This window comes from Arachis hypogaea, chromosome 5 (assembly GCF_003086295.3).
Source record: "Arachis hypogaea cultivar Tifrunner chromosome 5, arahy.Tifrunner.gnm2.J5K5, whole genome shotgun sequence".
In the NCBI taxonomy this organism is placed as follows: Eukaryota; Viridiplantae; Streptophyta; class Magnoliopsida; order Fabales; family Fabaceae; genus Arachis; species Arachis hypogaea.
In genome coordinates this window covers 99,249,345-99,265,030 of record NC_092040.1, presented here as the reverse complement: position 1 = coordinate 99,265,030, position 15,686 = coordinate 99,249,345, and the positions used below count along the sequence as shown (strand labels likewise).

General features: G+C 31.3%; 1 protein-coding gene across 1 annotated transcript; it reads right to left on the bottom strand.

Moving 5' to 3' along the window:
• Positions 1-12,100: 12,100 nt before the first annotated feature.
• Positions 12,101-14,969, bottom strand: LOC112802211 (zinc finger protein CONSTANS-LIKE 16). The gene is made up of 2 exons (XM_025845314.3): positions 13,041-14,969; positions 12,101-12,543 (listed from the first exon to the last, which is right to left on the bottom strand). Exons 1-2 carry the CDS (start codon positions 13,959-13,961, stop codon positions 12,265-12,267), a joined length of 1,200 nt encoding a protein of 399 aa, XP_025701099.1. The 5' UTR covers positions 13,962-14,969; the 3' UTR covers positions 12,101-12,264.
• Positions 14,970-15,686: the final 717 nt, after the last annotated feature.

The following is a 15,686-nucleotide window of genomic DNA, read 5'->3' as shown; positions in this document are numbered from 1 at the left end:
AATAGTCAAATTAAATTATTTTTACAAAATTAGTGCATAAATTCTAAATACCAAATATCAACTAATGATTTTATTAAATATCAAGGGTTTGAATGCAATAAAAAATTAAAGAAATAAAATACAACAAAATAGATATCAAATAAATTAAATCCCTAAACCCTACGGATTCTGATAATCGTCGTCACGTCTTTTCCTTGCTGAGACGGTGGACTAGGTGCTGATGTCGATCTCAATAACTTTTGATTCGAAGCTTCGATCACCACACCGTTTGCGGCACGTATTCGCAGTGACGAGCTCTACAAATCCGAGTATGTTATAAGGTAAGGAAACTACATTTTTAGTTTCTATTTCCACCTTTCGAATTCAAAATTTGTATGGTTTGAGTGTTGAGATTTTTGGTTAATTTGATATTTTAGGATCAAATTGACTTGTGGAGTTAGTGGGCTTTTGTTTAATTGGGGTACATACAAGGTAAAGATCATCAACCCTAGTCAATCTCTTGCTTATATATATTTAGGTATTAAGTTATTATATTTGAATGTGGTAATGTGGATTAGGTAGTAAATATATGTAAATTGGAGCTTGATTGTGAATAGGGAAAGTATGAGGAGTCAATGGAATATTTGTACAATGTGTACAATGGAGATTTATGAATTATTAGAGATATAACCATTAGTGTTATTTTTTTCATCAGCTGAAACTTTTGGGATGAGTGGTATCATGACATGGTATTAGAGCACTAGATCCGAAAGGTTACGAGTTCAATTCTTGGTGAACCCCAAACTCAGTTTAAGCTTTTGAAAAGATGTTTATTATCCCTAGTATTCGGATGGTTATTCTAGATAGTATGGGGATGTTCATTTTGTAATTTAATAACCCATTGTACACATTGTACAAATAGCCCATTGTCTCCTTAGCAGAATCTTTGTGAATATTAGAGACTTCGTGGAACCTTGGGTGGCATTGCTTTGGAGATTTTGGATCTTTGGGGCTGAGTTCTGTGACCTTTGGTGGTGTCTTTAGGTTATACGTGGAGACCAGTTAAGGTATGATTTTAATTTCTCGTATTTAATATATAATGTCTTGTAAAAACTTAGGCTAGATGACTATAAGATAGGTTAGAATGATAGAGTTTGTAAATGCTTAGTATTTTTTATGATAGTTGTGGATATAGATTGAGTATTTGTTGGTGATTATTGTTTATGATGGAACTAGAATGCCAATTGATGATTGAATGATGATGGACAAGTTGATAATGATGAATATGCATAGATGATGGATTGTTGATAGGTGTGAGATTATGTAATATTGAGGTATGAATATTTATGGTGGGTTGAGAAAATTTATGTATTGAAGATGATATGCAATAACATTGAGTATTAATGATTGTAATAAGTATGAATGCAAAATGTTGTGAATGAACCTATTCAAAATGAAATGTGATTGGATGTGGGAGAGTGTGGGGCTGTGTGGTTGTGAAATAGTATGTGTTAGTGCAGGATTTGGCTGTGTGAATATAATTAATGAGTTATGTTTTGTGAAAATAGAGGTTTAGAAGATTTTGTGAAAAATTTATTTTTGACTGAACTTTGGCGAGTTATAACTAGACTTCCAGACCCCCAAATTGTTTTAAAAATTGGGTCTATGAAGTTTACACCGTTCGAAGAACGGACAAAAAATATTTTAAAACAAAAAAGTTATGCGCGTCAGAAGTTTGGAGTGCGAAATTGAAATTCTGCAGCATTCAGCATTTTTGCTTTCTACATAGCTTGCGTACGCGACCATTGCACGCGACGCGACCAAACTCTTCAGGTCAGGTATCTTACATATGCGAGCATTGGTTTCGAGGGGTTGCGTATGCGACCACCTGCACGCGACGTGACCAACCCTTTCGGGTTGGGCGTCTCGCATACGCAAGCAGAGTGCTACGCGAGCATGATAAAATGAGACCTTGCGTACGTGAGCAAGATGCTACGTACGCGACAACCCTATTTTCAGCAAATGAACTTTTGTGTTTTAAAACTTAATTTGATGTTTCAAAACCTAATTTCGAACCTCTATTTTTACTCTTTTAGCCCCTAAACCTTGTTGTATGCTTAGTGACAAGGTGAAGTTAGGAAGGAAAGTAACTTGGGGGTGAAGTAAGGTTGAAAAATGATTATTTAAATATGAAAAATGCAGAGAACAGAAGTATATGTAATGTCATGGCTATAAGGAATGATTGTAAAGGGATCATGATAATGAATTTTGAGAATAAATGAACATAATGATGATATTGATGTGTTGGATGCGGGGAAGGCAGTAGGGCGCTAATCCTTTGATCTATTTCCCCCCGCATTCTTTGTGATTGTGTTTTGTGGGATATGAGGAAGGTGGCAGGGACTAATCCCCCGACATATTTCCTCACATTCTTTCTCTCCCTGTCTGTAAGGTGGTAGGACACTAATCCCTTGACCGGTATGGCATGGCCTCACTAGGAGAAGGTGGTAGGGCATTAATCCCCCGATTTATTTTTCCCTAGTGTATGCCTCCAGGAGAAGGTGGTAGGGCACTAATCCCCTGATTTTATGCCTCCTGGAGATACGCAGTTGAGAGACGGTATCCGAGTTAGCTACCGAGCGTGTCGGTTCTGGCAGTTAACTGGCATGTAAGCTCACAGCCAGTAGAAAATGCATGCATCATGTGCATTTGTATGTTTTGTTTGAGTGTGCATTGTTCTAGCTTGCTTAATTGCTTATTCATGTTAATTGCTAATTGTTTACTTGTTATATATGTTATTTTTATATGTGCTTGACTTGTCTGTTTTGCTTGTCTGTGTACTGGAGTTGGAGGATTGGAGGAAAGGTGGAGGATTTGAGGGTTATAGTACGGTTTGGGTTAAGTTTAGAACCATAGAGGACCACCCTATTTTTTGTTTCAGTTTTAAAGCTTTAAGTTTTATAATTTGAGTGTCGGCGTTCTAGGATTGTCTCTGGCATTTCCAGGACCTTACATCTTATGTATGTGGCACCTTTACCATACTAAAAACCCCCGGTTCTCATCCCATACGATATTTGTGTTTTTCAGATGCAGGTCGAGAGGCACCTCGCTAGGCGTTTGGAGTTCTACAGTGAAGTGGATTTTTGGAGCTTTATTTTGATAGTTTATATATGATCATATTATAGAACTCTCCTGATAACTTGTTTTATTTTGCACCTCTTAAAGGTTTATGGAGAACCAGGATTTATTATACATGTATTTTAGGTTTTGGGGTTAAGTATATATGTATGTAAATACTTTCCGGCCAGCCTTAGTTTCGCAGGCTGAGTTAGGAGCTTGTTATTTTATACTATTGACCCTCCGTTCTTACCTTCTATATATTTATGCTTATTGGTGGACGAAATTGTGATCACTATTCTTTGATGTGCATTCATTGTAAAATTGTGGAATTTAGGTATTTGGCACGAGTGGACACAACTCCGTTCAACTGACCAGCAAGTGTACTGGGTCATCCAAGTAATAAACCTTACGCGAGTAAGGGTCGATCCCACAGAGATTGTTGGCATGAAGCAAGCTATGGTCACCTTGTAAATCTCAGTTAGGGAGATTAAAGGATAATTGTGATTATTGGAATAAAGAAATAAAAGGAATAATAAAAGGGATAGAATACTTATGCAGATTCATTGGTAGGAATTTCAGATAAGCGGATGGAGATGCTGTAGAGCCCAGGGACGCCTGCTCTCCTACTGCTTCTACTCAATCCTTCTTACTCCTTTCCATGGCAAGCTTTGTATAGGGGTTCACCATCAACTGTGGCTACTTTCTTCCTCTCGGGGAAATATCCTATGCGGCTGTCACTCGCATAGCTAACCAGTCTGGAGGCATCACCCATGGCTAATGGCTACATCCCATCCTCGCAGTGAAAACTAATGCTCACGCACTCTGTCACAGTACGGCTAATCACCGGTTGGTTCCCTCCCCTACTGGAATAGAATCCCTCTTTTGCGTCTGTCACTAACGCCCAGCAGGTTACAGGTTTGAAGCACGTCACAGTCATTCATTAACGGAATCCTACTCGGAATACCACAGACAAGGTGAGACTTTCCGGATTCCCAGGATCCTACTCGGAATACCACAGACAAGGTGAGACTTTCCGGATCCTCATAAATGCCGCCATCTATCTAGCTTATACCACGAAGATTCTGTTCGGGAATCTAAGAGATACACATTCAAGCTCTGTTGCATGTAGAACAGAAGTGGTTGTCAATCACGCGCGTTCATAAGTGAGAATGATAATGAGGGTAATCTGACTCATAACATTCATCATGTTCTTGGGTACGAATGAATATCTTGGAATAAGAATAAGAGAGATTTGAATAAAAGATAATAGAACTTCATTAATACTTGAGGTACAGCAGAGCTCCACACCCTTAATCTATGGTGTGCAGAAACTCCACCGTTGAAAATACATAAGCAAAGAGTTCAGGCATGGCCGAATGGCCAGCCCTCTCTAACGTGATCACAGGATTCAAAATACAATCTAGGATGTCTAATACAATAGATAAATGTCCTATATATACTAGACTAGCTACTAGGGTTTACATGAGTAAGTAATTGATGCATAAATCCACTTCCGGGGCCCACTTGGTGTATGCTTGGGCTGAGCTTGATTAATCCACGTGTAGAGGCATTTCTTGGCGTCAAACTTCAGGTTATGACGTGTTTTGGGCGTTCAACTCCGGATCATGACGTTTTTCTGGCGTTTAACTCCAGACAGCAGCGTGTACTTGGCGTTTAACGCCAAGTTACGTCGTCATTCTTCGAATAAAGTATGGACTATTATATATTGCTAGAAAGCCCTGGATGTCTACTTTCCAACGCCGTTGAGAGCGCGCCAATTGGAGTTCTGTAGCTCCAGAAAATCTATTTCGAGTGCAGGGAGGTCAGAATCCAACAGCATCAGCAGTCCTTTTGTCAGCCTTCTTCAGAGTTTTGCTCAAATCCCTCAATTTCAGTCAGAATTTACCTGAAATCACAGAAAAACACACAAACTCATAGTAAAGTCCAGAAATGTGAATTTAACATAAAAACTAATGAAAACATCCCTAAAAGTAGCTTAAACTTACTAAAAACTATATGAAAACAATGCCAAAAAGCGTATAAATTATCCGCTCATCACTTATGAACTCTATCTTTCTTCGTAGCAAGTTACGTTGTTTCTGAGCGTTGCGCTTTTAAATTTTGCAATTTTATTTTACCTATCTTTCAAGGTTCCTCGTATATTATATTCTTTCAATTTATTATAAGTATATATTTTATTTTAGAGGTCGTAGCATCTCGCCACCTCTATTTTACATCCTAGGTGTAAAGCTCTGTATGGTAGGGTGTTACAAGAAGTCCCTGTGGTATTGGTGGAAACCCTCTCTCTACCATGACCACGAGACCGACTCGTGACACTTCTGCTACCTGTCGTCATGTCTACAAAGAGAATACCAATTAACGTTAATCAGCATATATACAACACAAATCCTTCAACATTTATATTATTTCAAAAAAAATTTTGACATAACTTCCCCTAAAATTGGACATATATCCACCTTTGCAGTTCTCACAAATCCAACCAACCTCAATCCATAACATCAGTCAAAACTCAATTAAATTCACAACATTTTCACCAGAATATATTAACTTGTTTATATTATTGTATACATTTATAAGGACATCATATATATTGATATTTAAATCTCAAAGAAGGTCATTATATGTAACGTTAAATCGTTAATCATTATACATTTATTTGAAAATATAGGGAATTAAGTTAAATTTTGCCAAGATTTAAAAAATGAGTGTTAATTATTGCGTTAAAATAAATTATTTCTTCAATAACTATACATATGAATTAGAATAATCCTACAAATAATGCACTTACATTGACATAGTAAATCAATACGACCTAATATTTTAAATCTAACCTATCTTAATAACTTAAATTCTCTAGGTAAAACTAAAAATTAAATCTAACTCGAGGATAATATTAATTATCAACTAAAACACAAATTAAACATATAAACATATAATCGAGCACTTGACCTGCAAAAATATCAAACAACAATAAATAGCACAACCAAATATTCTTTCAACATCAATTTACACAAATTAGCAGCGCATTGCAAAAATTCATAAGAAAATCAATCAATCCAGTGCAAACAAATTAAAATTCAAATTCAAGAAATATAAAAACATGTTGAACTATATATAAACTAAGAGCAATTCTAATCAGAAAAATCCTAATCCTAGTCTAAATCATCTAACTAACAGAAAATAATGATAACCAATTCTACTTACTAACTAGAAATTAACATATAACTAAATTCTAAATTAACTTAAACAGAGAAAAGAGTGATTATGGAACCTGAGTTTCGAACAGAGGAAGAAGAATTTAGGGGAGGGACATGCAGTGGCAGCGACAGTCGCTGCTGGTGGAGCGCCGCAGCGGTGCTGGACGGTGAGACAAACAGAAAGGGGGAGAAGAAGTCGCGGCTAACGTTGGGTTGCAAATGAGAGAGAATAAAAGAAGGGCTGGTTTCGATGAGGGGGAGAGGAGGCTGCAGAGGTGTTGTCGGCGGCAAGGAAAGGAGAGGGTTAGAGAGAGTGTGGGAGGAGAGGTTAGAGAGAGAGAGAAAAATTCGAAATAAAAGGGGAGATGGTTCGCGCTTCAAATTTTAAGGCTCGTTACCGTCGGATTTACTAGCGGATAAATTCGACGGTAACACATGGCGAATCACCAAAACCTAGCATTTCACTAATTGGGTTTACGAGTGGCAAAATCCGCCGGTAAATCCCACGCTACATTTCGCGCTTATTTTTTCCGTTTTTCATTCAATTATATCGGCAAATTTACTGTTGAAAATGAAAATCTGCCGGTAATGATTTGACCTAACGAATTTGATACCTGGATCGCCAATAAATCTGTCGATAAAGCCGATACTAATGTGTGATACTAAATCCGAAGATAGATTCAACGGTATTCATCGTTTTTTTTTTTAGTGTAAGATTTAATGATGAATTAGTTCAATTTTCAGATTCAACGGTATTCATCGTTTTTTTATAATCAGCTAATGGCACGCATAGATGGTAACGTAATATTAATTGGCACCCTAATTATACATTTTCTCGACTCAAATGTTTTACACTTTCATCAATATAATGCCCCAAAAATAAAATCATGGCGATATAAATAGTAGCCCCGACATTGGTATGTGATGTAGAAGCCGGAAAAAGAAAAGAAAAAGAAAAAAGATATAAAATGCTTTCAGAGTTTCAGTATACACCACACATGGAGAATGGAGAAGTTTCTGTCATCAGAAAGCAAAGGTAACAAATTATCAAAGCTAATTACATTTTAAACGACGACACTAAAATACAAGTAACATAATGTATAGGACCCATCAACACATCAAACGTGGTGTTGCTCGTAGCCACATATACATCTATACTACATACCAAAGTTGTTAATTTCAGAATTTTAAATAATATATAAAATTTAATTTTGATGCACGATTAATATAAAATAGTTTTAATTTATCCGTACATTTAATTATTTAATTATGTAATATCACATTGATAAAAATAACTAATTTTTATATTAATTATAAAAATAATCATCTAAAAAAATAAATATAATTATATAATTATGTAAAATATTTTATATTGTCAATCATCAACCTTAAATTCTTTTTGTTCGAATTATTGGGATTAATTAGGTTGGAGTGAAAATTAGTATTACAATGAGCCTACACATTTGGATGGGTGAGATTATAACAGAGGTCCTATTATTATATTGTAATATGTCCGTATTAGCGATTTATCCTTTTGGTTCATATGAAAAATTTCCGCGTGGTTTTATGATGCCAAATATAAGTAATATTTGTTTCATCATATTTTTCATATAGAAAAATTTTGCATCTCTAAATATAGTTTAAGAGAAATATTAGATAAACAATTTTTTTTTAAATTTAACCAAATTTTCTTTATTTTTATACGTATTTTCTTATTTCTTTAATTAATTTTATTATGTCAATAAATTATCAGACAAATTTAGTTAAACATAATTACTAAAATTATTCAGATACTTAGCATCACAAATAATTTAATTATTTGATTTATTTCTAACTTTGAACCATTCATAATTTCATATAGGGAAATAGGGTGGTTCCCCTACATATAGGGAAATTTGAACCGAAACATAAACGACAAAATTGAGAGGACCCACCAATCAAAACAACATAAAGTTTACTTACATAAGTTTGTTGCGCTCTGCAATTTTCATTATTGAAAGCATGTTAGCAATGGATTTGCGTTGCAGAGAAGCGAACTAGGTTTAAGTTTTTTGAAAGCTTTATTTTTTTATTTGGCAACGTTTTTATCTTTTAAATATAAAAATAATTTTTTTAATTCACATTTATAAAAAATTAAAAATTTTAATTTTTTTGTTTATCTATTTACGTTGGACTAAAATTTATATTTTATGTATTAATTATGTCTTTTATTATTCATATATTTATTGTCTTTTTATAATATTTTTTCTTAATACTCTCTTATATATATTATTACTTTTTTATAAAATTTCTATTTTTTATATGAATTTTTTTTATTGTTATTGTTATTTTTTTGTATAGAATATTTTTTTATTTTGTATTATGATTCTATTAATCCTATTAAAGTACCAAAAAATATTGAGAGTACTAAAAAAATATTAAAATTTATTTAAATTCATGTTCTTTTCTATAATTTTTTATTTAAAAGTAATTTTGAATAATGTAATTCAAATAATATTTAGTTTACTATCATCTATTTTGAATAAAAATTACCAAACATAAATGATGTTAATACTAACTCACTCTTGATAAAATTAATTTTATAAAATCAATTTTATATAAATTTTCGTTTCCAAACGATAATCCAAACACACATATAATCTTTGCTATTTCTTATATATAGTGTGTTAATTCTGGAATTACCAAGTAAAAAGTAAGAAACTCTTGATCGTTGTTGGAAATTCTCCACCGTGATTTCACGTAAAGCTTAATATATTTTAACCCAGACCATGAATAACCTTTCGTTTTAGTAAACTGGATTATTAAATAAACCCTAAAATAAGCTATATGTGTATGCAACTATGCATGTGAGTTATATGGTGCAGAATTTTCTTTTTTTCAGAATGGCTCTAACTACAATAATACCTAAACTCTAAGTTTTAATTTTATCTTTAAATTCCCCCTAGCATCCTTGATATTATATGCATGCCTTCATTGTTTCACCCTCCGATCCCATGCAATTCAGTTCCCAGACATTTCTTAGAAATTAAAATTGAGATTCTTGAATTATTAGTTCATTAGTTCAAAATTGTGATGCATTTATACATACACCAGATTTTCTTCTAAGTTTTCCCCTTTTTATTATATTCCTGTGCATATAGAAATCATAACCTAAATTCCATCAGATAATGTAACTATGATGCCTTGAGAATAAACACATGATATATATCAATTATCAAGCATTATATATTGTTATTCATACATTTTTTTTTTACTTATATATATATTTATCCTCATAAAAAATAATATTGTTCTTATTAATATGTTAATGTATTTTAGCGAAAAAAATCTAATACATATATCAAGTTTAATCACCCAATATTCTAATGAGCATAAATTAACGCACAAAATAAAGTCATTTATATGTCATAGTATATCTAGTTTTAGAAATAGCAAAACTAAAGATAATTTTAGTTATTGTCTTTCAAGCATTAATGTTAAGTTTTTTTTTCTTTAATTTCTTAAAATATTTTATTAACAAAACATGTGTATTATAACTTTTGATAGTTATTAGTATTTTAAGTTTTTAACTACAACTTAATTAAATTAGAAAACATTGCTAGGTATGACTAGCTCCCTCCTCTTCTTTAGGTGTTCATTGATTGAATTCATATCCTCAGTATTTATCTGAATTCGATCCAAAAATTATAGATATGAATTCGATCTGCAAAATTATTAGATCGGATTGGATTCGATTCGCATATTAATAGGATTAGATTGTAAATTTTATGTAGGTATCCGTATATCCGATACGTATATCTGCAAATCTGCAAAAATATATAAGTAAATAAGTAAATTTTCTTTTTATGTTTTATTTCAACTAATAATTATTATATATGTTGTATTATTTTAATTTTATTATTTAAAAAAATATGTCTAATATTATTATAAGAGTAGATATATTTAAAATAATAGAAAAAAGGGATTGTATTTATATTTTTTTAATAAAAATAAATTTTTAAAAATACTTTTGTGTTTTGCAAATATATTCAATATCTGATCCGCAAATATGCGAATCGGATCGTGTCCAAATTTAAAAATTAAACTGCAAATATTATATCTGATCCAATAATTTTAATGCAAATTGAATTAAGATTTTGGTTATATCGAATCTGATTCGATTTGTGTTGTCTTCTATCCCTCTCCTCTTCTCTAAAAAACAAATAAAAAGCATTCTTTTGATGGTCATCTGTCACCTCTCCGGCTCTCCTAATATATTTTCATTTTCTTTGTCATTTTTTTTTATCTTTCTTCTTTTTATTTTTATTTCTTTCTCTAATCTCTAATCTTTCTCCTCTTCTTCTCCTTTAATTTCTTGGTCTCTTCTTCTCTTTTTCTTTTTGTTTTTCTTTTTTCCCCCTCTCTTAATGTCTATGGCCTAGTTTTATAATTGGATTTCAGTTTTAATAATCCAATCCTTTTATGGTGTTTATCTTTTTCTTGTGGTGTTTTTAATTTTTTATAGTAGTTTATAGTATGTTCGAGCAGACTTCTCTAAATATGGAAGAGAAAGACGCTTTGAGAAAAAATATTATTCATAAAAATATTTTTAAATTTAGAAAATATATAAATCTATTAAAAAAAGCTACAAAGAATTATTCTACAGAATTACAACACATTTATGTAGATTTAAAAATAAAAGAGATTTTATTTAATTTCACTTATTAATAAGATGTCTTCTCTTAATTGGTAGTTTAATATAAAGATGTTTATCTTTTTTTTTTAAAATTTAGAACTACTATTTTTTATGCTATTTATAAGTGTTTTTTGGCTATATATATTTATAAATGAAAATGTTTGTTCTATCAAAAAAAAAATTTACAACTTAATTTTTTTCAAATATTTAATACCTATGCATCAAAAAATTATATTCTAAATCTCTAATTGAATCGTTTTAAAAATATTATATTTGTGCGTTTGATTTTAATTTAAACATCATTGTATATTTTTATATTAAATTCCTGCCTCTTTAATTTTCAGCTCTGTGACCGATTTCATACACTATATATGGCTATCTTTGTTTGAAAGAAAATAGAAAAAAAATAATTATTTTTTATTATTTAGTTGAAAAGAAAAATTAAAAAAAAATTAGTAGGAGCTACCAATTTTTTTCTCTAATATTAAAAAGAAAAAAATTTATTTTTCTTTACTTTTAATATTATTCCTTCACTTTTTGTAATATATTTTATAATACAAGAATAAAATTATTTTTTTATAATATTTTTTTCTTCTTATTTTTCTTTTATTCAAACACATCTAAAAAATAAATAATTTATTCAATTTATTTTTTATTTTCTTTCTCTCTATTTTTTTTCCTTTCGACCAAACATAATCTATATTAACATATATTTTCCACCTTAAAATAAAAAATGATTTCACAGTTTATCCAACCTTTAGTGGGTGCATGCATATATATATATATATGCTCCCTCGGTATACAAAACAAAAGAAAGATATAAAACACTTCTGCCCCTTAACGTGATTAACAAATTAAAGTCCTCAAACTATTCATAAATCATAATGGCTACCATTAGTACTAGACCTGCATGAGAAATTAAAAAGAAAAAAAATACCCCAAGCGAGAGAAATAATTTAGCCTGACCCTAGAATAACCAAATTCCAAATAAAGTATGACTACTCAAATAAATATTTCTTTATATAAAAATAATAGTTAATAAAAATCGTTAAATAATTTAAAATATTTGTTAATATCTTAATTATGAGAAAATTTAGGGGTTCAACACTTTTCTTAAAATTTGATCAACATTTAACCAGCAAAAGAATAATAAGTAATCTCACGCCATTGGATGAAATCGCAACACCACTAAAAATTCTAATAATAACTATTTGATGATTACAAATCACAAAACTTAGGAAATTCCCGGCACTCCTCCTTAATTTATTATGTTTAAGTAGTAGTAATGGCTCCTTCAACAAAGGATGATGATGATGAAGATGTCCTCTTCACAAAACGACCCTTCATTCTTGGTCTCTTCTCAGCATTGAGCTTCCTCACTTCATACCTTATCTTCTTTGCAAACAAACGCGTTCTTCTCTTTTCTCGGTACCTTGATACTCTTGCTTCTCTCCCCCCATCATCAACTCCCCCTATTTGATGCCATCTCATGTTTCTTACTTCCTCCCCATCACACCATGCAACATTATTATCCACGCCACCACTTGAACCCTGAAAAATCCACAAAATCAACAATGATATATAGTTACATAAACTATTGATCATGCTTCATGAATTCAAAACCTTAGTCATCGTGTATAGAGTTATTTCTTAATATCAAAATATGTAATTTGATGACCGACAAAAAATCATTTATTCCAAAAATTTGAGCGATGAGAAGTTAAAGCACGAATTATTGTAAATAAGTATATGTAATGGTGTCTACTTCTGTAAAAACATCTTCACATGAAAATAATATTCTAAAGTATTAAATAATTCAATTAAACATATTCGATCAAACATATTAAATTATCCGACAGTTCACAGTATTATTTTGTCACAAAAATAACCAACATATATGATATCTAATTATGAATTTATTTATTCAAAAAATTTAAATTATTATATACCTAATCACTACTAATTACTAATGCAACTATATACATAAGTTATTAGCGAGTTGAAGAAGATTAAAGATATGGATTGAGGAGGGAAAAGAAATGAATTACCATGTAATGGGGCCAACAATCATCAAAGTTGAAGTTAGGTGGATTTCCTGTAGTCCATGGAGATCCTTGACTTGCCCAAGCAGAAATAACCTCTTCATAATTTAGCCTCAAAAACTTCTCTTTCTTTATTATTTCCACTTTATTAATATTTTCCTCCTCTTCTTGATCATGTTCTACTACTGCCATCATCATTGATTGATCTGACGTGTCAATATTCCAGTCAAGAATGGACTCCAGATTACAATCATCATCATTATTAGTAACTTGTAATTCATCCTTAACCTTAATCATGGTTGAATCATCCTCAATATGGAGCAAGTTTTCTACATCAGCAAGATCAGAGAAATTCTCCAATCCAAACGTGCACGGTACTTCACCTTCTCCTTCTTCTTCACCATCATCATTGTTCATCTTCTTCATCTTCTTCTTTTTCTTCTTCATTATTTCATTATTGTGCACACTACAAAGCACAGAATCATCATCAAAAGGGTGAAACACCGGCACGCGGCACAGAATCTGCTCCTCACTCTCATAAATATCTTCGCTTCCAAGATCTGGCACAACAGGATCCAGAAACACGGAACCCTGGTAGTTATTGAAAACCGCTTCTTCTTCTTTCTCAGCATCTTGTTGCTGCTGCATCAAGAAAGTGCTCTTGTTGTGATGACGCGGGGTTCTTGCCTTGCGCGTGAAGCCACTATGCCATGCAGTTGTTGTTATCTTGGCGGAGGAAGATGAAGTTTGGAGCCTAACCCTTTCATGGCGGCTGGCTAACTGGTTGGCCGAGTGAACCAAGTTATCGCAGCCATGGCAGAGGAAAGCATCATCTGCCGCACAGAACCACCTTGCTCTTACTCTTAGGCAGCTATCACACGCTCTTGCTGTTTTTGCTCCCAATGCACCACTACTTGAACCTTTCATTTTTTTTTCACCGTATTCTCCAACTTAACAAGTCAAGTGCTAATTCTTCGCGGATCGAAATTTCATTATTACTTCGCACACTATTTTAATAAGCAAGTTTTTCTTTCTTCTTTTAAAAGAAAGAGTTCAACACCACACTAATGAAGCTTATTACAACAATGAAATAAAAAAACATTCAACAGGGAAGGAGCATTCTTAGGCATACTACTATACTACTTCTTGGGAGAATTGAGTTTCTTTGAGTACATTAAAAAGAAAAAGACTAAAACTAATTTTTGGGAAAATTGAAAAGGATGCCCAAATGATTCGATTAAAGTTTTAGTGGGATTAGTATTTTCTTGTGCGTAGTGACTATATATATAATTATATATATATTGTTCTTTTTATATGCAAGCTAAGGGTTGGCTATGTAATTTCCTGATGGGTCATTTGTTGGCAATAGCGTTAGTGAGAAAAAAAAATGCCCTTAAGTTTTTTGAATGCTGGTTGTCTTTTTTGTGTTTAGTAATTTTTTATCTTAAGCGGTTTACTTGAAGTAAAAAAAATAAAATAAAATAAAAAGTGTATTTTAATTTTGTTGTTCTAATAGTTTTTTCCATAAAAATTTTTAGATTTGTTTCAGGTTCCTATTACATAAATATTTCAATTTTTTTATAATTTTTAGTATTTTTTTCATATTTTAATTTTTTATTATTTTTTTATTGAATTTCTTATTGTTAGGTGGAGTTTTGGGGCCTACTAATTTTTTCCATGAAGGTGCTGATTGGCTAAGATTTGATGTTAATCTCAAAATCTGAATTCTCATTGGTTAACTCCTTTGTTATGGGATTTCAAATGGACCCAGATATATACAGTGACTACTGACTAATAGTGTGAGAAAGACTCTTTTGTTTTGTTGTCAATGTGATTCAATAATTCTTGGTAGAGCTTTAATTTAAAGAAGAAGAAGAAGGTGAAATTTCATTGCGGTCCTCCCCTGAGGTTTCTTTCAATTATTCTCATGTGGTTGCATTCAGTTCTACTCTTTCTCTCAGCTTCTCTTTTGTCATATTGCATTTCCTACCATAATTTTTGTCAATTTGATGCAGGCCAGCGCTTGAATAATAATGTATGATTCTGGTTGACTAATAATTTAATTTTGGCTCACAGCTCAGAATTTTTTATATAAAAAAGAATTGGTATTAAAACCATACTATTAAATAGTTCATTTAATAATATAGTTTGATAAATATTTGATTAATTTAATAAAAAAGTTATAATTGTTATTTTAAACATATTTTTTCTTAACATTAAATTTAAATTTAATCTGAGACTATTGAAAAGATGACGATGAATTTTACTATTTTATAATCAATCAATTTCGATGAATAATAATTAAAGACATATACTTTAACGAAAATGTTAAAAACATCTTCTATAAAGATATTTATGTTAAAGTATAATTTATTTGTTTAACTATATTTTAAATAAAGATATAACACATTTATAGCATACTAAAATTAAATTGTATAATTTACTATCTTAAAGTAAAAAAATATTTTTATATAAAGATAATTATTAATTTTTCATTGAAGTATTCACTTATAAATTATGGCTATGGTTTTTATCATTTTGAACCTGTGAAATTTGGTAATGTTTCGTATGTTTGGAAATTCACCTTGTTTTGTGTACTTATTAAATTTTGTTAATGTTATATTTTTTAATTTTTTTTATGATATTTTTTAG

Coding starts and splice junctions, on each gene's coding strand:
- LOC112802211 (XM_025845314.3), bottom strand. CDS start 13,961: ATGAAAGGTTCAAGTAGTGGTGCATTGGGAGCAAAAACAGCAAGAGCG. Junction 12,544..13,040: donor ATTGTTGGCCCCATTACATG/GTAATTCATTTC, acceptor TGGATTTTTCAG/GGTTCAAGTGGTGGCGTGGA.